The following is a 12,945-nucleotide window of genomic DNA, read 5'->3' on the forward strand; positions in this document are numbered from 1 at the left end:
CTCTGTATGATGGGTGGTGGGGCAGTGCGGGGAGGTTGTACTGTATATAGTGTGTTGGGGCAGGGCGGGGAGGTTGTACTCTGTATGATGGGTGGGTTGGGTAGTGCGGGGAGGTTGTACTCTGTATTATGGGTGGTGGGGCAGTGCAGGGAGGTTGTACTCTGTATGATGGGTGGGTTGGGTAGTGCGGGGAGGTTGTACTCTGTATTATTGGTGGTGGGCAGTGCAGGGAGGTTGTACTCTGTATTATGGGTGGTGGGGCAGTGCGGGGAGGTTGTACTCCGTATGATGGGTGGAGTGGGCAGTGCAGGGAGGTTGTACTCTGTATAAGAGCGTCCTCACCAGCAGGAAGTGATACTTAGTTGCTGAGAGTCTACAAGTTACTCTGAAGTCTGCTGGTTTCCTGTGATTTCCAGCCATGGGGCAGATAGAATGGGCAATGTGGGCAAACGAGCAGGCGCTGGCATCAGGACTGAGTGAGTATTCTGAGTTGGTTTCTTCGTCAGTGCAGCATGGCATTACAGACATGTCAGAGATGACTGGTGGTGCTCTTACATGGGACTGCACCGACCACACACTGTAATTCCTCTGAGTAGAGTTACTTGCAGTCCTATGTAACGCTGTAGCTCCGAGCCCAATGCCGCTTGCGTCTACTATGCTGGGCTGTGCGTACAGATGGATGGGGCGTAAGTCTGACTTGATGGTGGGTAAGATGTTTGAAGGGTCTCTGAGATGCCGTCCTGGGGGGCCTGAAGGAAAATAGCTCTATGAGAGACTGCTCCAGTCACACCACCCTGACCAGCTTCTACCAGGAGGTAAGTACTTGACTGGACCGGAGAGTCACTGGATCTTGTGGATCTGGACTCTCCCAAAGTGTTTGAGACTGTACTGCATAAAGGCTTGGTATATTAGATAAGGATGCTTGGTCTGGGGGGGATGTGTGTAAGGGGGTAACTGGTCAGTGATGGGAAGTAGAGGGGGTTATACATGGTACATGCTCTGATTGTCACTGACCATTGTCTATGTGTATATTGTCTATGTGTATAGCATCCCTCACACTTCGCCATACCGCGCACATCTCCAGCACCTTTACCTTCTGTATCACCCCATTACTTGTAGTATGTAAGCTCGTTGGAGCCGGACCCTCACCCCTATTGTTTCCATCAGCTGATTACTATGTAACCGCGGTTCTTTCAGCACCGGTACTCAAGAAGGACATATCAGCGGTTTAAAAAAAGGGTGCAACTAAAGTAATAAATGGATGGACTACAATACCCAGAGAAGTTATCAAACTTGGGGTTATTTTGTTTCGAAAAAAGAAGGTTCAGTGGCGACCTAATAACTGTATATAATATATCAGGGGTCCGTACAGAGATCTCTGCCATCATCTATTATACCTAGGACTGTAACAAGGGGGCGCTCTAATAACTGTATATAATATATCAGGGGTCAGTACAAAGATCTCTCCCACCATCTATTATATCCAGGACTGTAACAAGGGGGAACTCTAATAACTATGTATAGACATATCAGGGGTCAGTACAGAGATCTCTCCCATCATCTATTATATCCAGGACTGTAACAAGGGGGCGCTCTAATAACTATAATATATATGGGGTCAGTACAGAGATCTCTCCCATCATCTATTATTAGAGCGCCCCCTTGTTACAGTACTGGGTATAATAGATGATGGGAGAGATCTCTGTACTGACCCCTGATATATCTATACATAGTTATTAGAGTGCCCCCTTGTTACAGTCCTGGGTATAATAGATGATGGGAGAGATCTCTGTACTGACCCCTGATATATCTATACATAGTTATTAGAGTGCCCCCTTGTTACAGTCCTGGGTATAATAGATGATGGGAGAGATCTCTGTACTGACCCTGATATATTATACATAGCTATTAGAGCGCCCCCTTGTTACAGTCCTGGGTATAATAGATGATGGGAGAGATCTCTGTACTGACCCCTGATATATCTATACATAGTTATTAGAGCGCCCCCTTGTTACAGTACTGGATATAATAGATGATGGGAGAGATCTCTGTACTGACCCCTGATATATCTATACATAGTTATTAGAGCGCCCTCTTGTTACAGTCCTGGGTATAATAGATGATGGGAGAGATCTCTGTACTGACCCCTGATATATCTATACATAGTTATTAGAGCGCCCCCTTGTTACAGTACTGGGTATAACTATGTATAGATATATCAGGGGTCAGTACAGAGATCTCTCCCATCATCTATTATACCCAGGACTGTAACAAGAGGGCGCTCTAATAACTATGTATAGATATATCAGGGGTCAGTACAGAGATCTCTCCCATCATCTATTATATCCAGGACTGTAACAAGGGGGCGCTCTAATAGCTATGTATAATATATCAGGGTCAGTACAGAGATCTCTCCCATCATCTATTATACCCAGGACTGTAACAAGGGGGCACTCTAATAACTATGTATAGATATATCAGGGGTCAGTACAGAGATCTCTCCCATCATCTATTATACCCAGGACTGTAACAAGGGGGCACTCTAATAACTATGTATAGATATATCAGGGGTCAGTACAGAGATCTCTCCCATCATCTATTATATCCAGGACTGTAACAAGGGGGCGCTCTAATAACTATGTATATTATATTAGGGGTCAGTACAGAGATCTCTCCCATCATCTATTATACCCAGGACTGTAACAAGGGGGCTCTCTAATAACTATGTATAATATATCAGGGGTCAGTACAGAGATCTCTCCCATCATCTATTATATCCTGGACTGTAACAAGGGGGCGCTCTAATAACTATGTATAATATATCAGGGGTCAGTACAGAGATCTCTCCCATCATCCATTATACTCAGGACTGTAACAAGGGGCCGCTCTAATAACTATGTATAGATATATCAGGGATCAGTGCAGAGATCTCTCCCATCATCTATTATACCCAGGACTGTAACAAGGGGGCACTCTAATAACTATGTATAGATATATCAGGGGTCAGTACAGAGATCTCTCCCATCATCTATTATACCCAGGACTGTAACACGGGGGCGCTCTAATAACTATGTATAGATATATCAGGGGTCAGTACAGAGATCTCCTACCATCTATTATACCCAGGACTGTAACAAGGGGGCACTCTAATAACTATATATAGATATATCAGGGGTCAGTACAGAGATCTCCCCATTATGTATTATACCTAGGATTGTAACAAGGGGCCGCTCTAATAACTATGTATAGATATATCAGGGATCAGTGCAGAGATCTCTCCCATCATCTATTATACCCAGGACTGTAACAAGGGGGCACTCTAATAACTATGTATAGATATATCAGGGGTCAGTACAGAGATCTCTCCCATCATCTATTATACCCAGGACTGTAACACGGGGGCGCTCTAATAACTATGTATAGATATATCAGGGGTCAGTACAGAGATCTCCTACCATCTATTATACCCAGGACTGTAACAAGGGGGCACTCTAATAACCATGTATAGATATATTAGGGGTCAGTACAGAGATCTCTCCCATCATCTATTATACCCAGGACTGTAACAAGGGGGCGCTCTAATAACTATGTATAATATATCAGGGGTCAGTACAGAGATCTCTCCCATCATCTATTATACCCAGGACTGTAACAAGGGGGCGCTCTAATAACTATATATAATATATCAGGGGTCAGTACAGAGATCTCTCCCATCATCTCTTATACCCAGGACTGTAACAAGGGGGCACTCTAATAACTATGTATAGATATATCAGGGGTCAGTACAGAGATCTCTCCCATCATCTATTATACCCAGGACTGTAACAAGGGGGCGCTCTAATAACTATATATAGATATATCACGGGTCAGTGCAGAGATCTCTCCCATCATCTATTATACCCAGGACTGTAACAAGGGGGCGCTCTAATAACTATGTATAGATATATCAGGGGTCAGTACAGAGATCTCCCCATTATGTATTATACCCAGACTGTAACAAGGGGGCGCTCTGTACATCTAGAGGATAGAAGGTTTCTACAACATAGAAGGGGGTCTTTACTGTAAGAGCAGTGATACTATGGACCTCTCTCCTGAGGATGCGGTGATGGTGATACAATATAAGAGTATAAGAGCTTCCGGACGCCTTTCTTGAGTGTTACAATGTTACATGTTCTATCACTGATCGGCGTCGGCGATCCGGGGATTATTCCGAATGTCAGATTAGAATTTTTTTCCTTAAATGGGAAAAACTGGCTTCTACCTCATTGAGGTTTTTTTCTGCCTTCTGGATCAACATTGGGGGTAATAGTGTGAACTGGAGGGTCTTTTTTTGGCCTTCCTACTAGGCACTAGGTGATAACAGTCATGTGATACAATGCGGTGTCTCCATGTAGGATCCATATGACTGGAGTGATGGCCATCTGTGCTCAGCCCCGGCACTTCTATCCCTTATGCCCGGAGTGTTCCCTGAAGTCTGCTGGATCCCTTTTAATTTTTAGGAAATAGATATGTGGAGGTCATATAAAGCACAACTACACCCCAATCATGAGGATTATAAGTAGGAAGGAACTTTCCCTTTAAAGGGCTCGTAGTGTCAGGTTGATGCTGAGAAAGCTGGAGATAGGACATCTGGGTGACTTGCCGCTTTAAGTTTTGGGGTATCGGCATGTGAACATAACAAAGAGTGAATGAGGAAGTGAGAGGAGGAAGTCGCTGCACCCGACTGCGAACCGGTTCTCCCACAGCTTCCTCCGCATTCATAGTCAGATTTGTGTCAGAGAATAGAGTGCAAGCTCTTGGGACATAGGGTGCAAGCAGCATTTTATGGGATGTATGTAGGGATGTTTCCACAAACCCTGCACAGCACGTCGGCCAGTGATACATCTGCTCTAATGACTCGTTAGCCCTGACGGACTCGAATTGAAGCCATTTGTGCATCACCCAGGTTTATTTATAGAGGCATAACTTGAAACTCTTGGGCCCCACCTACTGGTATCCTATGCGGTAGAGGCTGCGGCGCCCCCAGGAGTTCATGGCCTGCACTCCACATTACATCTTCCCTCTGCACACACATCTCATTATCACACTTGTGAGCCATGGGCAGAGCTTACCGCCCCCCCCCCCCCCCCCCCTCCGCCTCGCGGCTCCGTGACTGTTGACTTGGTGATTTCACAAATGTAAGAAATAATTTAGTTCATCTTTCTGAAGGGAAGTGGAGAGGGAGATGGTTGCCGCACAGGGGATTTCTTAAAATGATATCCTGTGCCCTTATTGCACCATGGGATGAGAGGAGAGATGCAGAACCGCGTGCTCGCTCATCCTGCACGTACGCAGCGACTGACATTCAGCGCCATTCCATCGCGAAACACTATTTTACAGCTTAAAACCCATTCAGGATGTTGATTGGCTTTCTGCTGATCTGGAGTAACAACATGCTGTCTACTCCTGTCACATCTAAAGCTGCAGTCACAATGTTGCTGGCTTCCTATTGGCTGCTGGTTCAGGGCATGCACTGCTCTACTGCATTGTTAACTAGGGTCCAAGACTTCTGTGCAGCTTCTGCCACCTGCTGTAGTGTCCTCACTGACCCGCAGGGGGTGCTGGGTAGGTGTGCCAGGAATGCATGGCAGGTGGCAAAGTGCATATTTTCACAGGGTGTCACACAGGCCAAAACTGCACAGTGCAAGTGTGACGTCAACGGCCCTTTACACGGACCAATGATCATGGACAAACACTCATTAGAATGCCCGATTGTCGGCTGATTGCTGCCCTGTTGACTTGGGGCAAACTGTGGGATGAAACTAAAAGGGAGGAGACACAGATTAGATATTAGACAATGAGGGGGATCAATGAGTGGAACAGGTTACCACGGGAGGTGGGGAGTTCTCCTTCAATGGAAGTCTTCAGAGGCTGGACAGACATCTGTCTGGGATGGTTTAGTGATCCTGCACTGAGCAGGGGGTTGGACCCGATGACCCCAGAGGACCCGATGACCCTGGAGGACCCGATGACCCCCGGGGGACCCTTCCAACTCTACCGTTCTAGGATTCTATGATTGTAACTTTCTAAAATGAGTGTTCTAGTTAATCCATCCCCTTGTGTAAGAGAATACTTTATTGGGGCACATGACCCCCAAGAGTCCGCCTGTGTAAAGGGGCGCCAATCAGCATGGTCGCTGCTCATGTACCACACAAGCCAACTCAGATGGTCATTCTGCCAGTCGGCAGCGCAAGCCTCTTTCATCAGAGATGTGCCGCATAAAAGACGCTCGTCGGCTGATCGGCAGATGGAGCGGACATTATGTTGTTGCCAGGTAAAAGGCCTTGAACCCCAAACCTCTTGCTGTGAAACCTACATTTCTGCGACTCTTCTTGGCGTTGTGTTTTCTGAACGCGCCAATTCCGCTTCACTGCAGATATCAAAAGAAGAAGAGGAGCCCTGAAAGTCCATCTGGTGACAAGCGGAGACGATTCTTATAATGCTGAAGATATAATCACTAAATGGCGCGGAACGTTTACAGGGTCATATGCTAAATATTATGTATTGCCCAAAGCCGCCTCTGGGGGGCGCCGCTCTGTCCGGTAGCGGGGGCTCAGCTGCCATATTTCCACTGTTCTTGCTGTGACTAATGTTTGCTGTTTTCTCCACAGTCCTCCTCTCTGGCGGAATTGTCGCAGTTGCTGGACAGTTTAAGAGTTGGGAGTTCGGGGCGTACGCCATGTATCCTTTGTACAGCGCCGGTCGCCATTGCAGGTGACTTGGTGATGAGCGCTCGCCATCCTCGGGGGCTGGTACATGAACGGCGGGGGACAAGGCTGTATTTACTGTGGTGTCACTTTAAGACCTTGAGTTTTACAATATCGGGTCATCGGGGAATTGGGAAATGTCAGGACAGGAAAAGGTCGCAATATGGAGGAGGAATATAGATACAAAGTAGCAGGAAGTGGCCTTTCGATACATTCCATGCAGCGCAATCATTAACCACTTACTGTCTGACCCAAATGTACAGAACTCGTCTTCCTACTATTCCGTGACGCTTGTGGATTTCCCCTTTGTGGGACATTCGGGATAATCAGCCGATCCTCCCTGTAATTACTGATCAGACCTGTAATTAGCATATTAATGGCCCCGGGATTCCCTGCTTGTGTCACCCTGTAATTGGCTGCAGCTTCCTGCCTGAACTCTCCAGCTCCTTCATCTCCGCACAAATCACTTCTAGGACTTCTTCACACGGGAGGAATAGTCTGCGGGGGTCCATGACAGCCCACCGGGCTTTCCAGAACTGACTGGAGATTGTAGCAGTCTTCTTCTGGTCCAACTTCTGGGACGCCTGCCGGGTTGCGCGCTGGGGGACCGCCTGCCGGGTTGCGCGCTGGGGGACCGCCTGCCGGGTTGCGCGCTGGGGGACCGCCTGCCGGGTTGCGCGCTGGGGGACCGCCTGCCGGGTTGCGCGCTGGGGGACCGCCTGCCGGGTTGCGCGCTGGGGGACCGCCTGCCGGGTTGCGCGCTGGGGGACCGCCTGCCGGGTTGCGCGCTTGGGACCGCCTGCCGGGTTGCGCGCTGGGGGACCGCCTGCCGGGTTGCGCGCTTGGGACCGCCTGCCAGATGCTGCATATTTCATAGAAAAAATATTGGGCCCCTTTTTTTTCATTAGAGATAAACGAAAGTCCTGCCAAAGTAAGTTGCAGCAGATCTGCCGCGCCGCGTGACGCGGGCATTGTAATCGGGCATTCTCGGTCGGTCAGTCATTCTTACTAAAGCCTCAGTTCCAGCTTTCGCCCAGTCTGCTGTGGGCGAGGGGAAGTGGCAGCTGGTCTGACCACCCTTACTGCCCTCAGACTAAGGTCGCTGTCATACGGCCGAGAAAAACGTGCGAGATTTGTGTGTTGCGAGACGGACAGATCTCCCACGAATATGAACCCCGTTCTGAATGGAGTCATACAAGAGCGATATTTTTTTCCCCCGCACTGCAATCGCGGCATGCTCTGTCTTCGCGCTCCTCGGGACGCATCGCCTTTTGTTTACAATGGGACAGTAAAATAGATCGAACGGCGAGGGAGTTGCGGCGAGAGCGATGCGAGGTCTCCCATTGAAAACAGTGGAAAACACTTGTGGATCCTTCGACGCGCCTGAAAGCTGCGCTGGAGGATCGCAACCTCATAGAAGGGATGGCAGTGGTCCTCGCATCCGCCGGTATATCGCATGTTGGCGAGCACGATATCTGGCTGAGGTTCATGGCGTTCGGCCGTCTGTAGGAAAAGGGGAAGCGAGGAAGGGCTTATTCCCACGAGCGGTTCGCATCCTTGTCCAGCGGGCGACACACAGGCCCACAATAGTAATGAGACGATTCCGACGGTCCAGGTTGGTGGTAGTCTTAGCGTGCGCCATTCTTGTCTGATTTCCCTGAAGAGAATAGCCCATTCAGGGTGGAGTTCTGACCGCGCCGATGTGACCGCTGTGTGTTGTAGATGCGAAGCGCACATGTGAATAAGCTCCAGAATAATCTTTTTAATGAGGGGCTCCATACTTAGTGACGAGGAGGGCGCCGGCCGCCATTACCGCCAGCGGAGGACCCTCAGATCCTTGGACTTAGAAGCAGATAGTTTGTGGGTAAGTGGATCTGAACAGCATGGAGCAGGTGGGGTGGGTTGTCTCCAGGACCCCAGTGCTGCCCCCTATGTGTGCATCAGACTGTGTGATTCTTTAACCTCGGCCCCAGAGCTGCCGGCGCATTTGTCACCCTCCTAGAATATCCGAGAAGCAAAAGGAAAAAGGGCTCCACCATGGAGAGATGGTGAGTGCGCTGCGCCTGCGGGGTACCGAAGACCCCCATTTAGATCTCCAGTGCCCCCCTCTATTGTTGCCTCTGGTGTAACTGCTGGGGTTGCACTTGTATGAACAAGCAGAGCTGCACTGTAAAGCAAGGGGGAAGGACGGGATGCTAATGCACTGATGGGTTCTCACGTCTCTTGCAGTGGACAGAAGTACATGACCGCCGTGGTGAAAGTCTTTGGTCCTCTGACCCGTAACTATTACATCCGCGCTATTCTACACGCCGGGTGAGTACGTCTGAGCGCAGCCATTACTAATGTCAAATCAAACAAATCGCTGGTCTGAAGGGTTAATAATCCGGACGGCGCTAAAGGGGTTGTCCTAAGGTTTATCCGCTACCCTTGGGATGAGGAGGGGTGTCCGCTGGGACCCCGCTGACGATGAGGGGTTCCTGGAGCTGCTTCTCTCTGGGGGACGGGGGAGGTCCCCGGGGGTTGGGTCGTCGCCCCCCCATCAGACACGCGGCGGTGGGTGGGGAATGTTAGGACCCCTTTAATGCTGAATTCTGGTTTGTCCACAAGTGGAGCGTCCCGTTACTACGTTGTGCTCTACCAGAGGAACGGGGTCCGCAGCGCGGCAGAGGGGGGAGGGGGCCGACCTTGGGAGATATCACAGCCAAGGAGCAGCACTGAGTATTTTAGCACGGGCGGGGCTGATGTGGTGGGAGTTCCCAAAGTTGGAGGCAGCGGGACATCAGCAGCACAGAGTATTTCAGGAGGGGCGGGGCTGATGTGGTGGGAGGTCTCAGAGTTGAAGGCAGCGGGACATCAGCAGCACAGAGTGTTTAAGTAGGGGCGGGACTCATGTGGTAGGGGGTCCCAGACTGGAGGCAGCGGGATATCAGCGCTGCAGAGTATTTTTAGGAGGGGCAGGGCTGATGTGCTGGGAGTTCCCAAAGTTGGAGGCAGCGGGACATCAGCAGCACAGAGTATTTCAGGAGGGGCGGGGCTGATGTGGTGGGAGGTCTCAGAGTTGGAGGCAGCGGGACATCAGCAGCACAGAGTGTTTAAGTAGGGACGGGACTCATGTGGTAGGGGGTCCCAGACTGGAGGCAGCGGGATATCAGCGCTGCAGAGTATTTTTAGGAGGGGCAGGGCAGATGTGCTGGGAGTTCCCAAAGTTAAAGGCAGCGGGACATCAGCAGCACTGAGTATTTCAGGAGGGGCAGGGCTCATGTGGTGGGAGGCCCCAGAGTGGAAGCAGCGGGACATTAGCAGCACAGAGTATTTCAGGAGGGGCGGGGCTGATGTGTTGGGAGGTCCCAGAGTGGGAGCAGCAGGATTCCGCAGTAATGGAACTATGCAGTAACTTGGCATGTTACATGTTTTGGCTGCGCAGGTTGGCAGTTCCCGGGGGTTTCATCCTGGCCACCATCTTGGGCACCGTATGCCTTGGAATTGCAGCCATCATTTACTTGCTGGTGAGTATCTGTGCCCCTGATCTTACTGGGGGTCTATGCGGGGGGCAGTAAGTTATCCCTGGGAGTCTGTGCAGGGGACTGTTGGTTATCCCTGGGGGTCCGTGCGGGGGACTGTTGGTTATCCCTGGGGGTCCGTGCAGGGGACTGTTGGTTATCCCTGGGGGTCCGTGCAGGGGACTGTTGGTTATCCCTGGGGGTCCGTGCAGGGGCCAGTAAGTTCTCCCTGGGGGTCTATGTGGGGGGTAGTAAGTTCTCCCTGGGGGTCCGTGCAGGAGGCAGTAAGTTCTCCCTGGGGGTCCGTGCAGGGGGCAGTAAGTTATCCCTGGGGGTCCGTGCAGGAGGCAGTAAGTTCTCCCTGGGGGTCATTTTCTGAATGTTACTGTATATTTTGGAGTCCCTCAGGATCTGTCTTGACCTCTCATTCTTGCATCCAGGCTGCGATCCGTGGAGAGGAATGGCATCCCATCGTACCAAGAGAACCACCCAAGCGGAAAGCAGCGGAGACCATTAAACGCCCCCCAGAGAACCCCCCCCCTCGTCCCCCTCCAGAGGTGCGCCGGAAGCAGGCGGATGAGGGACATGTCAACCCCATCCAAGTCCAGGATGAAGTATGACCGCCATTAGCATACAGGACTTTTCTATAGGGGTGCGATGGACGGATGATTCACTGCTTCCCATTGCGGACCCCCGTGCCCCCCTGTCTGTCAGTCCATGTTTGCTCTGTGGTTGAAAGACTGAATGCTGTCATGAGTCAACAGTAAAGGGACATCAAATGAAGCATCGCTCCCCTAAGAGCGCCTTGTATTGTCTCATCAGAGCCTCTATACGCACTTGTATCGCTCATTAGCCTCCAGGCCCCCAGCTGCTGCAGGACTACAACTCCCAGCATGCCTGAAGAGGGGTTTGTCGGGGTCTGCTCGAAGTTGAACTTTTGCATCAGCTGGAGGGCCGCAGGTTGGAGGTCTGATATTTAAAAGGAACCCAGGGCAGTGGTGGTCTCCAGTCTGCTGTGGTCCACTAATGACCTGGGGCTATGGCACAAGCGCGGGCTCCTCCCCGCCATGCAGCGCGCCGACTCCGTATATACTGTAGCTTCCTGTAGTCAATAAATCTCTATATTAAAGGTGGTGAACGAACCCCCGCGAGCTGCGAGAAAGGACCACGTGTGGGTTTTGTTCTTTATTAAGACCCAACTCGAAACTGGCACATGTACACCCGTCCGTGAATACATGCGCACGCCGCCGGCCGCATTGCTCCATTTTCACCGGCTTTCCTGCTGCTAAGGCCGGTCTCACGCGAGCGGATTTGAATTGCGAATTCTGCAATCGCCGTCCGTGCGTACGATACGCAAGCATTGGAAGACATTGGAGTTCAAACTCTCACGTTGTGGATTCCACGAGCGGAAGAAAAATGGCAGCATGCTCTGTTTGACCGTGGATTGGGCATGCATTGGTTCCATTGATCTCTATGGATGTGTCCGATCCACATTGCATACGGCCGCGGATTCGTACGCACGTTGCTAGGAGACCAGATACAAATGGTATTAAGAAATCAGGGATTTGTGGGCAGCCGTTGGTTCCTCCGGGCTCTTCCTCCACAAGCCTAGCGAGCAGCGTCCCGTCCTGAAGGCGCTCAGAGCAGCACTCACCGTGACAGCACAAGAGAATGTCGCCAGGCTTCCGGGGGTTGGGCTACTTTCTGATGTCATTCCCTGCTTGGATTTGTTCCTCTGTGCGGCCGATACGCTGTCATATGCACTCGTGGAATCCGAGCCGTCCCGGGGAGCAGCTGGTCCCCACTAATCCGAAGAGCTGACCCTCGCTGCACATTCGTAATCTGATAATAATGAGCTCTCGTCCAGTGACGAGCGGCGACCTGTCCAGTAATCATCGCATCGCCCATTGTTTTTCAGGGGGCTGGATATCGCATGGCATGCAAGGTGCCTGCGAGTGAACACAATGGAGGATCCCAACTGTACTGAAGTAATGGAAGGCGTACGTTGGTGAGCGCAGTATCGCGCCAAGCTTCACGGCCCAAAGATCACGCTCAGCCGTGTGACATTAGCCTGAAGAGTAGCTGTTAGCCAGCAGGAAGAATGGCGAGCAAGAGGAGGCACAAGCAGGAGGGGGTGAGGAGGAAGACAGGCACAAGCAGGAGGGGGTGAGGAGGAAGACAGGCACAAGCAGGAGGGGGTGAGGAGGAAGACAGGCACAAGCAGGAGGGGGTGGCAGTGAACGGGGTGGCACAAGCAGGAGGGGATGAGGAGGAAGACAGGCACAAGCAGGAGGGGGTGAGGAGGAAGACAGGCACAAGCAGGAGGGGGTGAGGAGGAAGACAGGCACAAGCAGGAGGGGGTGAGGAGGAAGACAGGCACAAGCAGGAGGGGGTGAGGAGGAAGACAGGCACAAGCAGGAGGGGGTGAGGAGGAAGACAGGCACAAGCAGGAGGGGGTGGCAGTGAACGGGGTGGCACAAGCAGGAGGGGGTGAGGAGGAAGACAGGCACAAGCAGGAGGGGGTGGCAGTGAACGGGGTGGCACAAGCAGGAGGGGGTGAGGAGGAAGACAGGCACAAGCAGGAGGGGGTGGCAGTGAGCAGGGGGAGGGTGGAGGGGGGTGGCACAAGCAGGAGGGGGTGAGGAGGAAGACAGGCACAAACAGGAGGGGATGAGGAGGAAGACAGGCACAAACAGGAG

General features: G+C 51.4%; 1 protein-coding gene across 1 annotated transcript; it reads left to right on the top strand.

The window, feature by feature from the left end:
* The first annotated feature begins 318 nt into the window (after positions 1–318).
* On the top strand, positions 319–11,409 carry CYBA (cytochrome b-245 alpha chain). Its single transcript, XM_066582277.1, has 6 exons — positions 319–476; positions 6,651–6,720; positions 8,720–8,794; positions 8,976–9,059; positions 10,171–10,252; positions 10,687–11,409. Exons 1-6 carry the CDS (start codon positions 419–421, stop codon positions 10,864–10,866), a joined length of 549 nt encoding a protein of 182 aa, XP_066438374.1. The 5' UTR covers positions 319–418; the 3' UTR covers positions 10,867–11,409.
* Positions 11,410–12,945: the final 1,536 nt, after the last annotated feature.

Source organism: Eleutherodactylus coqui, chromosome 11 (assembly GCF_035609145.1).
Source record: "Eleutherodactylus coqui strain aEleCoq1 chromosome 11, aEleCoq1.hap1, whole genome shotgun sequence".
NCBI lineage: Eukaryota > Metazoa > Chordata > Amphibia > Anura > Eleutherodactylidae > Eleutherodactylus > Eleutherodactylus coqui.